This window comes from Dunckerocampus dactyliophorus, chromosome 9 (genome assembly GCF_027744805.1).
Source record: "Dunckerocampus dactyliophorus isolate RoL2022-P2 chromosome 9, RoL_Ddac_1.1, whole genome shotgun sequence".
NCBI lineage: Eukaryota > Metazoa > Chordata > Actinopteri > Syngnathiformes > Syngnathidae > Dunckerocampus > Dunckerocampus dactyliophorus.
Window position 1 is genome coordinate 7699208 of NC_072827.1, and position 19933 is coordinate 7719140.

General features: G+C 42.8%; 1 protein-coding gene across 5 annotated transcripts in view; it reads left to right on the forward strand.

Moving 5' to 3' along the window:
- dcaf17 (ddb1 and cul4 associated factor 17) overlaps window positions 1-19933 on the forward strand; it is a 29490-nt gene that overhangs the window by 8575 nt on the left and 982 nt on the right. For 3 of the 5 annotated variants that reach the window (XM_054787602.1, XM_054787601.1, XM_054787603.1), the window contains 12 exons: window positions 1156-1246; window positions 1336-1472; window positions 1563-1641; window positions 3546-3635; window positions 3717-3824; window positions 6166-6268; window positions 6362-6504; window positions 8050-8159; window positions 10795-10882; window positions 10976-11059; window positions 17625-17780; window positions 17852-19895. In XM_054787602.1, coding sequence (XP_054643577.1) covers window positions 1156-1246; window positions 1336-1472; window positions 1563-1641; window positions 3546-3635; window positions 3717-3824; window positions 6166-6268; window positions 6362-6504; window positions 8050-8159; window positions 10795-10882; window positions 10976-11059; window positions 17625-17780; window positions 17852-17959 — 1297 coding nt within the window. In that variant the 3' untranslated portion in view covers window positions 17960-19895. Of the gene's footprint in view, window positions 1-1155; window positions 1247-1335; window positions 1473-1562; window positions 1642-3545; window positions 3636-3716; window positions 3825-6165; window positions 6269-6361; window positions 6505-8049; window positions 8160-10794; window positions 10883-10975; window positions 11060-17624; window positions 17781-17851; window positions 19896-19933 lie in introns of those variants that run through there. The other 2 variants (XM_054787604.1, XM_054787605.1) reach the window with 2 other exon arrangements.

Below are 19933 nucleotides of genomic sequence, written 5' to 3' on the forward strand. Positions count from 1 at the left end.
TTGCCCATCATACACAATCCTTATGTAAGACAAACACACGTGTCTTTCTCTTTTCTGCGCGTTTCAAGATATAAAATCAGCTAAAAAGAGGCTAATAAATGCACGTAATGGGACACTCATGTTCCGCCTACAAAGCCTGCTATTAAAACACCTCCAACAAAGTTTTATGTGTTTTATACAGTATACATGCTGTGAACATGTTGTAACAGGCATGTTCATGTAATGTCATTTTCAGCATTAGCGGAACTTCCTTCCTGGTTGCATTGATTTTGCATAGCAACATCGTAGCGTTACCTTTCGGTGGTGGCCTGAGGCATTGCGAGCGAGTATGTGGTGAAGCCAGTCGCTAGCCGGCTAGTAGCTAGCCGCCGTGGTGTGGCGAGGTGTCACTATGCCAGTAACGTAGTTCTTCAGCGTAACAATGTTAATAATGACAACAATGTTGCTGTAGCTTGGTTACTATGCAGGTCACATTATGTTAATGCAGCGTTGGCGCTTTTTGGAGATTTTTTTCAGATGGCTTTATAGGCGGAATAGGCATTATGGCATTATGTGCATTCTTAGCTGCGTGTTCATGTCTCATATAAGGATTGTGCATGAGGGGCAAAAGTTTTCCTTTAAACAGCTTATTTGCTCTTTATTTAGTCTATTATATTGGGTAATACAAGTTGAAAGCCATTTAAAGCTTCCATTGCAATACACTGATGGATTTTAACAGTGGAAGTACGCTGTTCAGAAAAAAACAACAAGGAACTTCTAACATATGGGTCTGTGTCTAATATGTCTTATTTTCTCTTATTATGTCTACTATATTGTGTGTAAAGGTTACTGTAGGGGTGTTATTTCATGTCTTGAGGGCTCTAATGTGCTCTAAAAACCATATTTAGAAGAACAAATTTTTCTTTTATGCCATAACTGAAAATATTCCATTTATAAATAAGGAGTCCTGCTTCACGGAAATTCACTTATCGCGGTCGGCTCTGCAACCAATTAACCACGATAAACGAGGGACAGCAATTACTAACAGCTGGTTTCCCAACAAGATCTAATGCGTCTTTTTTTGCACATTTGTTTAGATAAAAAAAAAAAACAATGAAAACGCTGCGGTATATGCAAACTAACACCAGCATGATGACTTTGTGATGAACTTTCCAGTGTCCATGCCGAGCCTCACCTTCTCTACAATTTGCCTAAACGATCTAAAAGTGAGAAATTCGAAGATACCTTGCTGTGTCAGTGCCCGCTTGTAAGTGCCAACACAGTCAATGTTGTATTTATGTTTTATGTTTACGTACAGTAAAGAGAGGCCTGACACATGGAATATGTCGTTGGCAGGAAAAGACATTGGCATCTCCTTCTGATCAGAAGCCCTGCCTCCTTGTTCTCACGGCCAATAACTGGTTGTATCGCTTATCAGACGCAACGGGACAAGAGCTGCAGAGAGTTTTCCTGTCTTCAAAACACAAATTCAAGTAAATGGAAACTGCTTGTGCTTGGAGGATATTTAAATATGAATGATCATATTGTATTTTTTTTTTATGTATGCCTTAAATATCTTTTAGGTATTTAAGCTGGGATGTTTCACAGGAGATATTTTATGTTAAATCTGTTCAAAGCAGAGAGAACCCCGTAGCACGACAGGTAAGCATGAATCCACGATATTCGAGAGACACTCCTGAGTAAAGATATACGATATCTTTTTTTCAAAACAATACCGATAACTTCTCAAGACCGATATGGTACCCTTTTTATATCTACTTTTTTAAAATTTAGATTTAAGTGTGGTTTGTGCACACCTAGAGTTAAGAAGGACTGGAACAAATATGGATTTGTCCAACTGTGCCTGTTGATTTGTCCTAATCGAATATCATGACATTACTACTACCACATCACTACTATCAGGAGAACCACAGTATAGAGCGGGAGGATCCACCTGGCGTGCCCCAGCAAAGTGCACTATTTTTGGACACATGCTCTGAGCAGCCGTTGTACCGCTACGGAGGTCAGGAACCGGAGTATAGAGCAGGAGAAGCCACCTGGCATGGCCCACCAAGGTGCACTGTATTCGAGCACACACTTCGTGATGCCACGGAGGTCTCTTGCAAATCTTTTGCACTTTTTAAACGCCGCAGCACTGGCGTTTGAGGCTGATGAGGTTTTTGTGTGCTCGATGTTTTTTGTTTTCTTCCCTCATGAAGGAGCATTTGGTACAACACGCATTCCTCGGAACGTGAATGTTTACAAGTGAGCTCAGGGGAAGTTACGACAGGCAGTTAACGTCACAGGCGGGGGGGGAAAAAGGAGCGCTTGTTTTTCTCACCCGCGCTGTATGGATAATCTCGCCTCATTGGAGCATTATTTTTTTAATTATCGGTTATCAGAGGTATTTTTGGTGTTATTTTATTTATCGGTATGACGTCATGATTCCCTCATATTGGTCCGAGAATTATCGTGCACCCCTACTTCTCAGCCTTATGTACTGTATTTTCATTCTATACTACTGCAAACTACAATTTTGTGTAACAGTGGATCCCTGTGCATTCACAGCCACAAATTCAGATTTTTTTGTAAAAAAAAAAAAAGCACTTTTTGTCTATGAATATATGCAGTTTTTTACTCATTTACAATAAGTTGGTAATAATTTATAAAATAGGTGATAATACAGATAAAATGGACAACATACTGTACATGTACTGCTGTTACCCCCCCCCACATACCCACACACAATTTTTACATGTTTATGTCTTCTTGCTTCAGTGATCATTTTTTTGTGTTAAGCATTGAGATTTTCCGCTTTGCTCAGCGGTCCTTGAACGCACCATCGCTGTTTGGCTACGTTAACGCTAGCTTCGACGGTGAATCCGGCCTCAAAAATTGCAGTGAGTCCTTACTGGAATTTATGTAGACGTGGCTTGCCTGATGACCAAGCGAAAGACTACAGCGCGACTCCCATTCCATGTGTTCATGGATCATCTTCCATTATCGTTGATTAGTGGTGAGTAGCTACACATTTTATACTTGAAATGTGTTTAATAAGTGTATGAAGCATATTTATGGATTAAACCTGGATTGTGTTGCGATTGAACAATGAAAATTGAAAAGAAAATGTGAGGGTTATGGAGCTTAATCTCATCAAAAAATTACAGCAATCACTTTTATTGCAAATGTGGAACACATACGTAAACGAGATGGCTGCAACGTCGCGGCGGATGCACCGTCATCACACAGACAACAATGGACAGCCTAGCGCGCATTCATACGAGGTCAGAGGAAGTAAAGCTTTTTCGAGGAGGCATTTTTGTCATGCATATGTATAACTCTTTCGAACGCATATTGTTTTGAAAAGCCAAACTTCACTTAAGTAGCCCCAGAAAGGTAAGTCACTTTTGATGGACTACACTGCTGATGGGGATGTCATACATCTTCATCAACTGTCCCTTTAACGTAATCTCCCGTGAAAAGCGGGGGTCTACTGTATTAAAATTCATCAAATGGTGTGTATGTATGTATGTATATATATTTTTTTTTATTCCCCACTTTGCCAGGCCGGTGTGACAGAAAGCACAGTGATGCATCTCGCCATTTTTCAAATGTTCCCCTTGCAAATTGTGGGCATGATGGAGGTCAACAAAAAGGTTTGTGCAGTATGTTTGAGGTGTTTGACATGTATCAGTTGGCAGTGATGTGTTATTAAGATATGAATTGAAATCTCGCAGGTATTTGGGAGCGGCGTTACTGATGTTGTTCTATCTCAGGGCGTCCTGGCCGTGTCCTACAGCACCAAGACTGTCAAGTTGTTCAGTTTTGAGCACATTGTGAAAAAAGTAGGTTGTTTTTTTTTCCTACAACGTACATGACTGCAGTATATTAACACCTTAAATACAGTGGAACCTCAGCATACGCTCCGGTTAGCGTCAAAAATGTATGTAAAAATGTTGCCTCAGTTTGTTTACATTCATATATAGTGTGTGTTTTGTTGTGTTATTAATACACTGCATAAGTCCAAAACATCCTTGTTAGCGTCTTGCTAATGCATGGAAAAAGGAAGCAGACGTCAGCTCCTTCACCCGTCTATGATGTCATCAGCGGTGGACTCTGTAGTTCTTTGCTAACTAACACAATGACACCACATGTCGCACAAATGTTAACACAAAACACATTTTTATACTTGTATATGCAGAAAACAATCCTAAGTGCATATAAATGATGAATGAAAAGGATACATGACCTTCACTGAAGACATCCTGTGCCAAACACACAGGATGTGGTGGTGAGATCAACACAGACACCGCCGTAGTGTTTTGCTATGAGTTATTTCTTGAATTCCTCACCTTCTTTGTCAAAATGCTGCTGCTTGCAACTTTCGTTGCCTCCATTTTTGCATATTTTGCAGCCGTGGTCAAATGAAAAGCAGAGACTTGAGCTGAGAAACACTATTGATAATTATCAGTCCGATGTTTATCGTGTATTTCTTATAAAAACATGTTTTATTTCTTATGGGAAAATTGGACTGGGATTGGCCCGTGGCACATTCTAAAAGTATAATGTAACAAGAAAATTGAAAATACAACAGTAAAAATGGACAAATCTGCAGTTTTACAAGAATAAAGTCAAAATAGTAGAGAAAAATGTGTAATCTAACAAGAAAAAGCCGTAAATTAATGAGAATAACAGCATAATATTATGAGGAAAATAACATCATTTTGAAATATTAAAGAAAAAAGATGTTTATAATTTTTTTTAAAAGTCGTTATATTATGAGAAACAAAATAAAGTTGTAATTTGTGGAAAATTAGGTTGGGGGAAAGTTATATTATGGGAATAAAGTCTAAATATGGGATTAAAGTCACAATTACAAGAAGACAATTTACAAGAGGAAATAGTTGGGAATAAAACAAGACAAATGGACAAAACAGCTGTATTTTTCCGACTGTAATGTCACAATATTAAAAGAAAAAGTCGTATTCTAACAAGAAAAATAAGCTTTAAACTTTAGTCACAGTTCAAATTTTAAAGAAATAATGTGGTATTTTTTAAAAAGTCATAATATTATGAGAAATATTTTTTTTAGTAATTTTGGGAAATTAGGTTGGGGAAAAACTTACAAGATGGGCATAAAGTCAAAATAAAATAAAAAACAACGGAAATAGGAAAAAAACAGCTGTAATTTTATGAGAGTAAAGTCAAAACCTTAACAGACAAAAGTAGTATTTTACTAGAATAAACTCAGCAGCATAGAGTTGAAATATTAAAGAAAAAGTGCGTTATTAAAGTCATAATATGAGAATATTATGGAAATAAAGTCATAATAAAGTCCATAATAAAGTCATATTATGTGAAGAAAATTTTATTTAAGAACAAAATTGAAATATTTGGAAACCAAAAAACAACAACAGCAAAAATGGGGAAAAACAGCTGTGTTTTTGAGAATAAAGTCAAAATATTAAGAGAAAAAAGTTGTAATCTAAAAAAAAAAAGCTTGCAATATTATGAGGAAAAATAATGTCACTTTAGTCACAGAGTTGAAATATTAAAGAAAAAAATTGTTTAAAGTCAATATGAGGAAAAAACAAAAGAAAATAAAGTAGTAATTTTTGGAAAATTATTTTGGGGATAAGTGATAATATTATGGGTATAAAGTCAAAAAAAAAAAAAAAAAAAACAGAAATTTGAAAAAAAAAAAAAAAAAAACAGAAATTTGAAAAAAAAAAAAAAAAGTCCAAATATTAACAGAAAGAAGTTGGGGGAAATTAGGTTGTGAAAAAATGTATAATATTATGGGAATAAAATAATAATATGTGATATATGTGATCATTAAGAAGAAAGTTGAAATATTTGGGGGGAAAAAACAACAGTAAAAATGGTGGAAAAAAGAATGAAGTTGATACTAATAAGTCTTTTTCACCTATATCACAAAGCTGAGATGCATTTTTTTCTTGAACTATATATAACTTCTTCGCATATTTTACAAAATATCAAAGTGGTTCTTGCATCCTTTCATTTTTCATTTTGGAAAAAAGGTTGGACACCCCTGCATTCGAGTATTTTTCGGTTAGAGTCGGGCTTTCTGGAATAAATCAGTGACACGAAGCAAGGTTGCACTGTATAATGTTAAATAATATAAATAATGTTCATTCAAATCCATATTTCTAACATACGTTGCAGTACAAGGAGGAGAAACTTGCACTTGGAAAGCCAAGTCCACTTCTCCAAGGCAAAAGAGTGGGAGAGTTTCCATGTGGCATCCCTATAAATATCCAGATGACAGGTAATTTTTCAGCAGAGTTTGTGTGAAAGATTGAATACACGCATGCTTGGTCCCTGAACAGGTGTGTTTGTCTCATTCTTTGTGTGTGTGCAGAGCATCCTCCTGTGCTTTTCCAAGTGTCCTGCTCCAATAACGGAGTGCAGATTGGAGGCTTCCCTTGGCACTTTATTCACACCCCACCGCAAAAACGCCACCAAGGCACTCACCACATTTGCTCCCTCAGAGACATGACTATGGTATAAAAACAATCTGCCAAATCTTGACCAGCTGTGGTTTGCTCACAATGCTAAGTGCGCTGAAGGCACAGTTTGCAATCACTTGCAATCATTTGTATTTTATATACTCTGTGTGTGTGTGTGTGTGTGTGTGTGTGTGTGTGTGTGTGTGTGTGTGTGTGTGTGTATATATATATATATATATATATATATATATATATATATATATATATATATATATATATATATATATATTCAAACCTGTCTTAGCGGCCACCTGTATATAACGTCCACCTGCCTATAGCGGCCACTGAAAAATCCCCCCGCGGAAAATTTGCGTGTTATGGACCCTGTGTATAGCGGTCACCTGTCTAATGTGGCCACCCATTTTGTATCTTTTGGTCAGTATCTGACTGCATATAGCGGCCAAAATACCGACTCAAGCAGAAGCTTCGTGCACGAAAAAGTTTAGTTTTTTAAGCAATGAAGCTGTCGTGTGTAAACTTTAATTACTGAGTTCTAGCTCAGTCACAATCATTCACAAGATCCACACAAACTGTCTGTTGTTCCACATAAAAAAAGTTGTCTTCTTTGGAGCTTGTTGCAGACAGTGACACCATTTATTTCCTGGTGTGAGACAATGTGCACTGGTCAATACCGTAATGCCGCTTGTTGTGGGGAAGGAGAGACTCATGTCGCCGATGCACTTTAATGGCTTTATTAACAGCGGAGAACACTGCAGGACTTTACATCCACGCCAACATAAACACACTTCCCAACTCTCTCGACACTCACAGCTAGCACTGAGCCTAGCTCTCCTGCTCGTGACGTCCTGGTGGTCTATGGCAAATGCCAATCAAGCTCTACGGTGCTGGGCAGTGAGCACAGGGCCCACTACAGGACGTCGGGCCCTCAGGACACCCTCATGGAGCCTGTTTCTGATTGTTTGGTCAGAAACATTCACACCAGTGGCCTGCTGGAGGTCATTTTGTAGGGCTCTGGCAGTGCTCATCCTGTTCCTCCTTGCACAAAGGAGCAGATACCAATCCTGCTGAGGGTTGAAGGACCTTCTACGGTCCTGTCCAGCTCTCCTGGAGTAACTACCTGTCTCCTGGAATCTCCTCCATGCGTCCAGGTACCGCAGTGATGCCCTGGTCCAGATCTGGGAGGAGATCCCCCAGGACACCATCCGTAGTCTCATTAGGAGCATGCCCCGACGTTGCCAGGCAAGCGTACAAGCACGTGGGGGCCACACAAACTACTGAGAATCATTTTGAGTTGCTACAATGACATTTTAGCTAAATGGACCAGTGTGCTGCATCATTTTTTCACTTTCATTTTTGGGCTGTCTTTGATTTCCCCCCTCTATAGGGTGATCATTTTCATTTCTATCAAATGATGTGGCATCATTTTGTTACTAATACATCACCCACTTATTATCAGGAAAGATATTCAAGATCATTTTTCCCCAAGTTTAGATCTGATGTGTTTTCGAAGTGTTCCTTAAATTTTTTTGAGCAGTATATATGTATATTTTTTTATTTTTATTTTATTTCTTTTTTTAAGGCCACAAATGGAATCCAGAATATGAAGTGTTGCTCTTTGGAGAGCGATGTGATTTTCTTCCATCCTGACGACTCGGGAAGAATCATTCATGTGGGGCCCAGCACTATAAAGTAAGCAAAACAATTATGAGGTCTATTTATTTATCAACAATAATTATTATTGCAGTTGTAGTTTTCCCCGTCTTCGTAATAGGGGTGACTTGATACTACTTTTTCATGTGTGTGTGACTGTGGAATGAATGGCTAATAATACTGTTAAGAATAAATAATGGATTCTCATGGTAAAGTGTTGAGTGTCTACAAAGGCAGTATGTCAGAGGTGCTCACACTTTTTCACCCTGCAAGCTACTTTTAAAATGACCAAGTCCCAAATTCATAAATATATAAATGTGTAATATACACTCCTAATCAAAATCTTAAAGAGCAGTTGAAAAATAACAAAAATGTATATTTTGCACTGTTGGATCTTAAGGAGGTTCTAAGCAGAGCTTCAAAATGCAAAAAGAAGAAATGGGAGTGAGATAAAACATTTTTTGGGGTAAACAATTTATTGCAAACAAGCATTAAAGTGAAATAGGCTGTCCATCAGCTGATCAAAAGTTTAAGACCATAGCTAGAAAAAAATCCTGAATCCCCCTACAATAGAAATAAAATGTTGGAAAAAGGAGTGAGTAATGAGTAGCTGCACCATTCTGGTTCATCAGCTGACAAATGGGTTAGGGCATGCTTGATGCCAGTGTTTCCAGGAGACCAGTGGGAATGTTGCTCCAGGTGGTGAAGATGGCTTCATGGAGGGCATCCACTGTCTGGAACTGATGTCCATTTTTGTAAACTACCCTTGCTATTCATGCCCAAATGTTCTCAATTGGATTTAAATCAGGGGAACACACAGGATGGTGTAAAAGAGTGAGCTTATTCCTCTGGAGTAAGTCCTTTGTGAAGTGCAGCGTTGTCCCGTTGAAAAAGCCAGTCATTACCACACAGACGAGGGCCCTCATGCAACATCTCTGCATAACCAGCTGCCGTTTGACGCCCCTGCACAACCTGAAGCTTCATTATTCCATTGAAGGACCATGATGGCAGCACTGTGCCATGTGGAAAACATCTCAGTTGGGATGTCCTTGTCATGCCAGCTTTCAATGTCCCATGTTTGGTGCTCTGCTGCAAATTCAAAACAGGAAATTTTGTGTCCTTGAAGGAGACGAGGCCTTTGAAGATCTATTTTCTTCTTAAAAGCTTTCTCTGGCAGATGATGTCTGGTGGTTATTGGACTGCACTCGACACCAGTACCAACCTCTATTAGGGCTGAGAATGGTCCCGTGTCTTGACGGGCAGCCAATGGGATCCTCCAACTCAGGGCTGGTAAAAAAAAAAAAAAAAAAATTGGGGGTTCGACCACTTGACTTAACCGTCTTACTGCATCCAACCTCAGCAGCAATGGCGCGCTGTGAGAGGCCTTGCCTCTGAACAATCCCACCGGGTTCAAAGAGAGAAAGCTTTTTTGCCTTTGCTATCAAGAGATCATGACAGTGTGACTACCTGACAGAAAATCACATTTAATCCACATTTTTGCCAAGATTTGGGCTTTTAAAGGTTGTGTTCTTAAACTTTTGATCAGCTGATGAACAGCCTATTTCACTTGAAATCTTCTTTGCAATAAATTGCTTAGTCTAAAATGTTTTTTGTCTCACTCCCTTTTCTTCTTCTTGCATTTTGAAGTTCAACTTAGAACCTCCTGAAGATTCAAACTGTGCAAAATGTACAATCTTGCAAGTTTTCTTAAGAGTTTGATCAGGAGTGTATTTACTATATTTATAAATATTAGTATTTATGTACGTTGTACATGTATGTCAGGGGTGCACACACTTTTTCAGCATGCAAGTTACAAGTCGACATGCTCTTTCTCTTACTATAAAACACATTACATATATTTAAAATCTAACCGGTAAACTATGAAACTTCTATATTAAATACTAATGACTAGTATTTCACATGCACAGTATGGCAATAAAGATAATTACACATAATTCCTCAATGCTTGTGTCCATAACCTGAGTAGTATGTCAGTGAAAATAGCTTTGTAGCGTTCATTATACACATGTATTGCATGCAGTTAGCATTTCCTATCAAACATTAGCGATATACAAGAAATGAAAACGATTATGCAAACGACACTGCAGCCGAAGTCAAGGCAACATATTAAAAAGGTTTCAGCAATGGCAATGAAATGCATCATGAAAGAATAGTTTAACAGGTGGAAGTGTATAAAACACCCGTTTCTGTCGTGGAGTTCAGAATGTGAAGGAAACTCATCAAACAATTCACTTTTTTTTTTCTACATACTGTAACTAGCCGCTACAAGTGAATGGCTAACTTTAGTTATAGCTATAGGCTTCTTATCGCTGATTTACTTTATCCGTAATCGGAATAATAAAGATGAAAGTTGCATCTCCGTATGTAGCTTGAGACATCTGTTCACCACTTCATCTTTGCCGTGGGGGAGCAAGAGCGAATCAGGAGGGGAGCTCAATGCCAGCTGACTATGACATCTACAAAGTGACGTTTATGCAATCGACCCACACTACCTTTGTGATGGACTGGTAGCTAACAATCGATGTAGTGGGCACCCGTGCGCTATATGAATCCAATCAATTATTCTTGGGAAAAGTCCCATCCTAGCAGACCCCCTATTGAGGTGGCCTCCTCGCAAATTGGCATTTTGGGAATAAATGTTGTTTCCTCCCAGCATTCTAAAAATCCTTGGTGATTTCAACGGCGGCTCGGCAGCAAAGGTCGTTGAAGATTTCTCGATGGAAACTCATCAAAACGACATTGTAAGTTCAGTGGACTGTTCAAGTCAATCATATTTGTGTCACATGTGTGGGTTGCATCATCTTAAAAACGTTTCCGCTGAACGTCTCGTGCAGCCCGCTTCACAAGTCACTGTCACCTCTTCAGGACGCACAGTCAAGAGACGATTCCAGCCGCTGGATGATGATCCAGATCAAGAGGTATCAACATCCGCAGTAATTTTACAAGAATGGTCCAAAGTCAAAATATTAAGAGTGAAAAAGTTGAAATCTAATGAGAACAAGAAAAGAAAAGAATGATATCATTATAGTATAATTAAGTTAAAATATGGAAGAAAGACATTATTGTTGAAATTTGGAATATAATGAAAAACAACAAAGTTGTGTTTTAGTAGAATAAAGTGAAAATATTATGGGAATAAAGTCGCAATTATGAGAAGAAAAATTACAAGAAGAAAGTTGAAATATTTGGAAAATTAAAAGAAAACAGCAACGGCAGAAATGGGAAAACAACTGTAGCTTTACGAGAATAAAGTCCAAATATTAAGAGAAAAAAAGTCGTATTCTAATGAGATTAAAAAAAAAGGCAATTTTACGACAATAATCGCATAATATGAGGAAAATGTCATTTTAGTAGCATAGAGTTGAAATATTCAAGTAAAAATGTTCGGGGTTTTTAAAGTCGTAATATGACAGACAAACCAAACAAAATAAATTCTTGGGAAAATTTTATTAATAAAAGTAATATATTAATATATACATTTTTTGCATTTCATCCTTGTGGTATAGGTGAATGCTGCTAAATATGACACTATTATTTTTCACCATAAAATACGTTAAATTGACTTTTTTTTCCTCATTCAATTACGTTTTTCTTTTAATATTTTGACTTGATTTGTGACGAATGGAGAGGGGGTTGGGACCCCAGAAGCAGAGGCAGGGAGCTTTAGGTGTAGTTCAACGCTTTAATGCAAGTGTGCAGGCAAAATTCCAAAAATAACAGAAAGCGATGGTGCAGAAAAAGGCAGAACGAGGAATCACCATGAAAATAGTCCAAGAAACACAATAGCAGGAGCTGGCTGGGTAGCTGGGTAACAGCTGGGCTAGCCTGGTTAAAAGTAGAAGCTAGGCGATGACTGGTAGCGTGGTAGGAGTCCACATTGGGGCACGCAGCGGTTGTCAGAGCCAAAGAACCAGCAGCGCCAGCTGTAAGCAGTCAGCTTAAATGGATGGCGAGTAATCAGTTACAGGTGTGCCCAGCGTCCTCGCCTCCAGCCCGCTCAAGGTGTGACTGCAAGGGAAAACACAGGCCAGGAGAAGGCAGGAACTAGAGCAACATAGAGCACGAAGACAGATCACTGACGAACGTGACAGTACCCCCCCCTTAATGGACGCCACCTGGCGGCTTACCTGGCTTCTCAGGGAATTGACTATAAAAGTCCGAGAGAAGAGTGGGGTCCAGGATGAGGGACCGGGAGATCCACAAGCGATCCTCAGGGCCGTACCCCTCCCAGTCCACTAAATACTGGAAACCCCTGTCCCTTCTTCTCACATCCAAAATGGCCTTGACCGTAAATGCTGGGTGGCCGTCAACCAACCTGGGAGGAGGAGGAGGCACCTCCGGAGGGCTAAGGGTGCTGGAGGAGACGGGCTTCAGGAGGGAGACGTGGAATGCCGGGTGTATCTTGAGGGATTCTGGGAGGCGGAGCAGGACCGAGGAGGGGTTCAGGACACGTTCAATGGGGTAAGGGCCGATGTATCTGGGTTGAAGCTTCTTAGATTCGGTGTGGAGAGGTAAGTCGCGGGATGATAGCCACACCCTTTGTCCCGGCTTGTACTCAGGAGCAATCGAGCGGTGGCGGTTGGCTAAACGCTGATTGCGTGTAGAAGTCCGTGCGAGGGCAGCTCGCGTGTTGCGCCAGGCCCGGCGAGCGCGGCGCAGGTGTGCATCAACGGAGGGGACTGCCACTTCCGGCTCTATCGAGGGGAACGCCGGGGGTTGGTATCCATAAGCCACGTGAAATGGAGAGAGGCCCGTGGCAGCGCTGATAAGGATGTTGCGTGCATATTCGATCCATGGTAAATTGAAGGACCAGGAGGCGGGTTGTAGATGGCAGACGCAGCGGATGGCGGCCTCCAAATCCTGGTTGGCTCGTTCAGTTTGACCATTGGTCTGGGGGTGATAGCCTGAGGACAAGCTGGGCGAGGCTCCAAGGGATTTACAGAAAGCCTTCCAGACTGCCGATGTAAATTGCGGCCCCCTGTCCGAGACCACGTCCAGGGGAATACCATGGAGTCGGAAGGCATGGGAAACAAGTAGGTCCGAAGTTTCAAGTGCTGAAGGGAGCTTGGGGAGGGCGACGAAGTGAGCCATCTTGGAGAAGCGGTCCACTATAGTGAGGATGCCTGTCTTGCCGTTGGATGGGGGTAGTCCTGTAACGAAATCCAGTGCAATGTGGGACCAAGGGCGGGAGGGGATGGGAAGCGGCCGGAGAAGGCCCGCCGGGGCCTGGTGAGATGACTTGTTCCGGGCGCAAATGGGACAGGCGGCCACGAATTCCCGGACATCAGCTCGAAGGGAGGGCCACCAGAATCGTGACAGGAGGAACGTGGTGCGGGAGACTCCAGGGTGGCACGCCATCTTCGACTTGTGTGCCCACTGAAGGACATCGGGGCGAAGTTTCGGGATGACAAACAGCCGGTTAGCAGGGCATCCTTCAGGAGCAGTGACTTCCTTGATAGCGTTGACCACCTGCTTCTCAATATCCCACTGAAGGGCACCAAGAATACGGGACTGTGGGATGATAAATTCCTGGCGGGGTTCCTCTGGGAACGGAGAATGTAGTCGGGAGAGAGCGTCTGGTTTACTGTTCAGAGAGCCCGGGCGGTAAGTCAGGGTGAAGTTAAACCGGGTGAGGAAAAGGGCCCACCGTGCCTGTCGGGGGTTGAGGCGCTGGGCCACGCGAAGGTATGCCAGGTTCTTGTGGTCCGTGTGCACAATAAAGGGGAGCTCCGAGTCCTCCAGCCAGTGCCTCCACTCCTGCAGCGCTAAGATGACAGCCAATAACTCCCTGTTGCCAATGTCATAGTTGTGTTCCGCAGGGGTCAGGCGACGAGAGAAGAAGGCGCAGGGGTGCAGCTTCTGGTCGGTGGTCGAGCGTTGGGAGAGGACGGCCCCTACGCCTGTGTCAGAGGCGTCAACCTCGACGACAAATTGAGAAGAGGGGTTGGGGTGAATAAGCACAGGAGCAGTAGTAAATAAAGATTTTAGCTTAGTAAATGCTGAATCAGCCTCTGGGGACCATGTAAAAGGGGTTTTAACAGATGTGAGCTTCGTCAAAGGTTCTGTGACACGGCTGAAGTTTCTAATGAACCGACGATAGAAGTTGGCTAAACCTAGGAACCTTTGAAGGAGCTTCCTTGATGTAGGAGCAGGCCAATCGACCACAGCCTGAATCTTGGCTGGGTCGGGACTAAGTTGACCACGTTCCACAGTGAAGCCCAGGAAGGAAACTGTAGGGGTGTGGAAAGAGCACTTCTCTGCCTTGACAAATAATTTGTTTTCTAGTAGCCTTTGGAGGACCAACCGAACGTGTTGAATGTGTTCCTCAAGTGAGGAGGAGAAAATGAGTATGTCGTCTAAATAGACAAAAATAAATCGGCCAAGCATATCCCGAAGGAAATCATTTATAAAACTCTGAAAAACGGCAGGGGCGTTGGTGAGCCCAAAGGGCATGACTAAATATTCGAAATGTCCGAGGGGAGTATTAAACGCAGTTTTCCATTCATCACCCTCTCGGATGCGAACCAGATGGTAGGCGCAACGGAGATCGAGCTTGGAAAATATTTTAGCAGTATGAAGGGGGTTAAAGGCAGAGTCCAGTAATGGCAGAGGGTATTTGTTCTTAACAGTAATATCATTGAGTGAGCGGTAGTCGACACAAGGTCGTAGAGATTTGTCCTTTTTATCAACAAAAAAAAATCCAGCAGCTAATGGTGACGAGGAGGGGCGAATGAGGCCGGCCGCAAGAGAGGTGGAGATGTATTGCTCTAAGGCTTCCCTCTCAGGTTTGGAGATGTTATATAGCCGAGCGGATGGCAACGCAGCACCTGGGAGAAGTTCAATGGCGCAGTCATATGGCCGGTGAGGAGGAAGTGACTGGGCTCTCTCACTGCTAAATACCTCCCGAAGGTCGTGATAAACAGGGGGAATGGAGGAAAGGTCAATCTTTTCAGGTGGCTTTACATGCGCGGGCGAAGAGCGTGGGCATGCGGATTTAAGACAGTGAGAATGACAGAAAACACTCCAGTTAATAATGGTAGACTTAGCCCAGTCAATGTGTGGGTTGTGTTTAAGTAGCCATGTAAGCCCGAGCACAACGGGTGCCGCGCGGGAAGGAATAACGTAAAAGTGCATAGATTCAAGATGATTACCTGAGATACGGAGAAAAAGTGGAACGGTTTGGTGTGTAACGGTCGCTAGGTGGCGCCCATCAAGGGAGTGCACTACTTTGGATACAGGTAATTTAGTTACAGGAATGCTAAATTGTGTAACAAAGGACTCGTCAACAAAGCTGTCATCTGCTCCGGAATCAATGAAAGTGTAAACATCTATTTGTCCATCAGACCAGGAGAGTGTACCTGGGAGTTGTAGTCTGCCTGCCGTGTCCGATGAGGAAGTAGTGCCAGGGGGCGTGTCCGTGGGAGACCGTGGAGGGCTGGGATGGGAAGCTTGAGTGCGTGGGCTGTCGGGGCGGACGGGACAGCGGGAGATGGTATGACCATCCTGGCCGCAGTAGATGCATAGACGTAGAAGTCTACGTCGGTTCCTCTCGGCGGTAGTGAGGCGACTTCCTCCCAGCTGCATGGGCTCGTCAAACCTTGGTGCCGGAGGAGAGTCGAGAGTGGACTGGCGAGTCGGGGTCTGGTGAGCAGGGTATCCGCCATGGCCGTATCCAGGAGTTGAGCGTCCCTTGTCTGCCTTGCGATCGTTGAGTCGCTTCTCAATGCGGATCGCCAACGCGATGAGGTCATCGAGGTTAGCAGGAGCCTCCAGAGGGATCATCTGGTCCTTGATGGTGTCGGCGAGCCCGTCGAAGAAGACGTCTAGCAGAGCAGGGGCATTCCAGTCGCTCTCCGCCGCGAGCGCGCGGAACTCGATGGCGTAATCCATTGCGCCGCGGCGTCCCTGCCGTAGTCGTAGCAGAGAGCGCGCCGCTTCGCGGCCGGGGGGGGTCCGCTGGAATACCTGTTCCATGGCTTTGGCGAAGGCGGCGTAGGATGAGCAGATGGGAGATCGGCGACTCCACTCCGCCGTGGCCCACGCTCCTGCCCTTCCGGTTAGGTGGGACGTGACGAAGGCGACCCGTGCTCGCTCGGAGCGGAAGGCTGCCGCTTGAAGCTCGAAGTGTAATTCACATTGAGTGAGGAAAGATCTTACGTCGCCAGAATCTCCAGAGAACCTTTCAGGCTTGGACAGCAGCGGGCCGCATGCAGGTGAGTTGGCGTCGGACGTGGGTGGGAGGTCGGTGGGTGTTTCTGAGTTAGCTGGCGGCGCCGTGGCTGAGGCGTCGTGTTGCAGGACAGTCAAGACAGCGGAAAGTTGAGCCTCCAGAGCATGCATACGGGCGTCTTGTCTGTCTGACATGTCTTTTACACATGCACCCAAAGCGTTTAACTGTTGTTCTTGCTTGCCCAGGCGTTGCGCCTGGTGGCGTAGTGCCAGTTTTACGGGCTCAGACTCTGCGGGGTCCATAATCCTTTCGGCTGGTTCTTTCTGTGACGAATGGAGAGGGGGTTGGGACCCCAGAAGCAGAGGCAGGGAGCTTTAGGTGTAGTTCAACGCTTTAATGCAAGTGTGCAGGCAAAATTCCAAAAATAACAGAAAGCGATGGTGCAGAAAAAGGCAGAACGAGGAATCACCATGAAAATAGTCCAAGAAACACAATAGCAGGAGCTGGCTGGGTAGCTGGGTAACAGCTGGGCTAGCCTGGTTAAAAGTAGAAGCTAGGCGATGACTGGTAGTGTGGTAGGAGTCCACGTTGGGGCAGGCAGCGGTTGTCAGAGCCAAAGAACCAGCAGCGTCCAGCTGTAAGCAGTCAGCTTAAATGGATGGCGAGTAATCAGTTACAGGTGTGCCCAGCGTCCCCGCCTCCAGCCCGCTCAAGGTGTGACTGCAAGGGAAAACACAGCCCCCCCCCCCCCCCCCCCCACAACTCTTCCAACAAATTTTCATAATTATGACTTTATTCTTATAATATGACTTTATTCTCGTAATGTTATACTAATATTTAAGTAATATATTCAACTCATTAATATTTAATATTTCTCCGCAACCTAATTTTCCAAAAATGTTTTGTTTTTCTCATAAAATGAAAACAAAAAAAAAAATGCATTAAATGAAATGAATGAATGTATTTCAACTTGATTTACAATATAACGACGTTAGATTACAACTTTTTTCTCTGAATATTTTGACTTTATTGCTGATTTTTCCATTTTTGCTGCTGTTTTTTTTTTTTTTTTTTTTAAGTCTTATTGTTAAATTATATTTTTAGAATGTACTGCGGGCCAATAAAAAAAAGCAGCCGTGGGCCGCAAATGGCCACCAGGGCTACACTTTGGATAACCCTGGGTTAGACAGTGGCTGTATTTACATGACCCCAACCTTTTGGATTATTTTTAGCAAAAAAATCTTTCTCCAGCTCTGCATTTTAGTTCCACTTTGTACACACTTTCCTTTTTTCAAAAGCTACAAATATTTCAGACGTTCCGCTTGGTGGAATATGAGGACGAGCTGGACCTTTTGGCAGTGGTGGTCACCAATGGTGCTGACGGAGAAGGGAGAGCTGAGGTCCGACTGCATGACAACCACAGCGGACGTTTACTGAAGACGATCAAGCTGTCGGAACCCTGGGATGAGGTGAGGAACCTGACGGGAGCTGGGGAGATGTGTGCAGACGTGCTGACGACATTTGTCATCTTCGGCTTCAGACTTTCCGGCATGACCTGGTCTTTGACAAGGACACGATAGTTCATGTTGAACAAAAGAACGCCAACGTCTGCTGCCATGTCTACAAGCTCAAGGCTGCCAGAGCTTAGTGCCATCAAGGTGAATTCAAGCTGCAGGGAAATGACTTACTACTGTTTACGTTTTAACTTTCAACTCCATTCCTCTGCTGTTAGATCAGAATGTTTGTGCAATTAAAATGTACACGTTGCTTTTCAACCAGTTCTGTCACATTTATAATGCCTGAAGAGAAATCCAGTTGACACTCTGCCGTATAGATGGTGTTCCACACCCCACACACACGCAGGCATGCAAGGAGCGATTTCAGAGTGAGGCAGCGCGCAAACAATTTCTATTACGTTACACTCTTCCGCACTGCGTGTGTATGCTAGTGGTCCCGTCACCACCCAACGAGACAGAGACTCTATGACCGACAAAAGGGCTCACTCCGTTCATGCCATTGTTCTATGGAACAATGCCCAGAGTGAAACCTCTTCCTGCCTGTTTAGAGGCGAGAGACAAGGAAAACAGACACGCATGCACATGGCAATATACCGAGGCCGGCAAAATTATCCAGTGCCCACGTTTTTCTGAAGGAGAAATCTTGTCAAATTTTAATCTTGCGAGATCTTGTGACACCCTGAGTGAGTTTTACGCCTCGCTCGAGGGAATCCCGACAATAGTCGGGAAGCAGACAAGCATCTCTTCAACAACGGTTTCTTCCATAGCCTAAGTCCTTACAAACTGACCTACGCACGCCACCTTGGCTTACAGAATTTATGTTGGAAAGAAATTAGTTTGGCTCGATTGTTGTGTGTATGCTTACAATTAGAGATGCACGATAGCTTTTTTTTTTTTTCAAACCGATGGTGATAACTTTCAGCTTCTCAAGACCAATATGGTACCGATAACGGGTAACTTTTTTATAACTACTATTTTAAATTTAGATTTAACTGTAGTTTGTGCACACCTGGAGGAAAGAAGGACTGGAAGAAATTAGGATTTGACCAACTGTACCTGTTGATTAGTCCTAATCAAATATCATGACATTACTACTACCACATCACTACTATCAGGAGAACCAGAGTATAGAGCGGAGGGAACCACCTGCTGTGACCCAGCAAGGTGCACTATATTCAGACACATGCTCTGAGCAGCCGGTGTGACGCCACAGAGGTCAGGCATCGGAGTATAGAGCAGGAGGAGCCACCTGGCATGGCCCATCAAGGTGCACTGTATTCGGGCACATGCTCTGAGCAGCCGTTGTGACGCCACGGAGGTCTCTGGCAAACCTTTTGCACTTTTCAAATGCCGCAGCGCTGGCATTTCAGGTGGCTGATAAGGTTTTTTGTGTGCTCGATGTTTTTTTTTTTTTTTTTATCTTGGAGCATGTGGTAGAACTAGCACGCAGAATGTCTTCCTCGGAAAGTGATTGATTGTTTACAACTGAGGTCAGGGGAAGGTATGACAGACCGGTAACGTCACAGGCAGGACAAATAAGGAGCGCTTGATTTGCTGACCTGCACAGTACATTTTATATTGCCTCATTAAAGTGTTTTTTTTTTATTATCAGTTATCTGAGCTTTTTTTTAATGTTATTGGATTTATTGGTATGATGTCATAGTTCCCTCATAATTATGCACCCCTACAGAAAATCTTTTGTATTACAGTCATGTAAAAAATGATTAGAGCACCCTTGCTTCTTCAGGTTCTTGTTCGTATAACTGCTGTTTTACTATGCACATGACAATGAAACTCTCTTGTATCTTGTATCTTGTATTTTAATGCCTGATACAACTAAAGGTACCTTTGTTTGGACAAATATAACAATGACAATAAAAATAGCTCATAAGACTTACATTTTTTGTCAGTACAATGCTATAGCTATTCATGTAAGAACTTAAGCGATTTTGGTTATTATCAAGAAAACCATGGAAGTTGCTAGATATCAGCTTTTAAATTAAACTCTTATGAGCTGTATGAGTGAAAATAATGTCATTTTAGTAGCATAGACGGGGTTTTTTTTCAGCCGTAATATGAGGAACAAAAAAAACCCCAACCAGTCG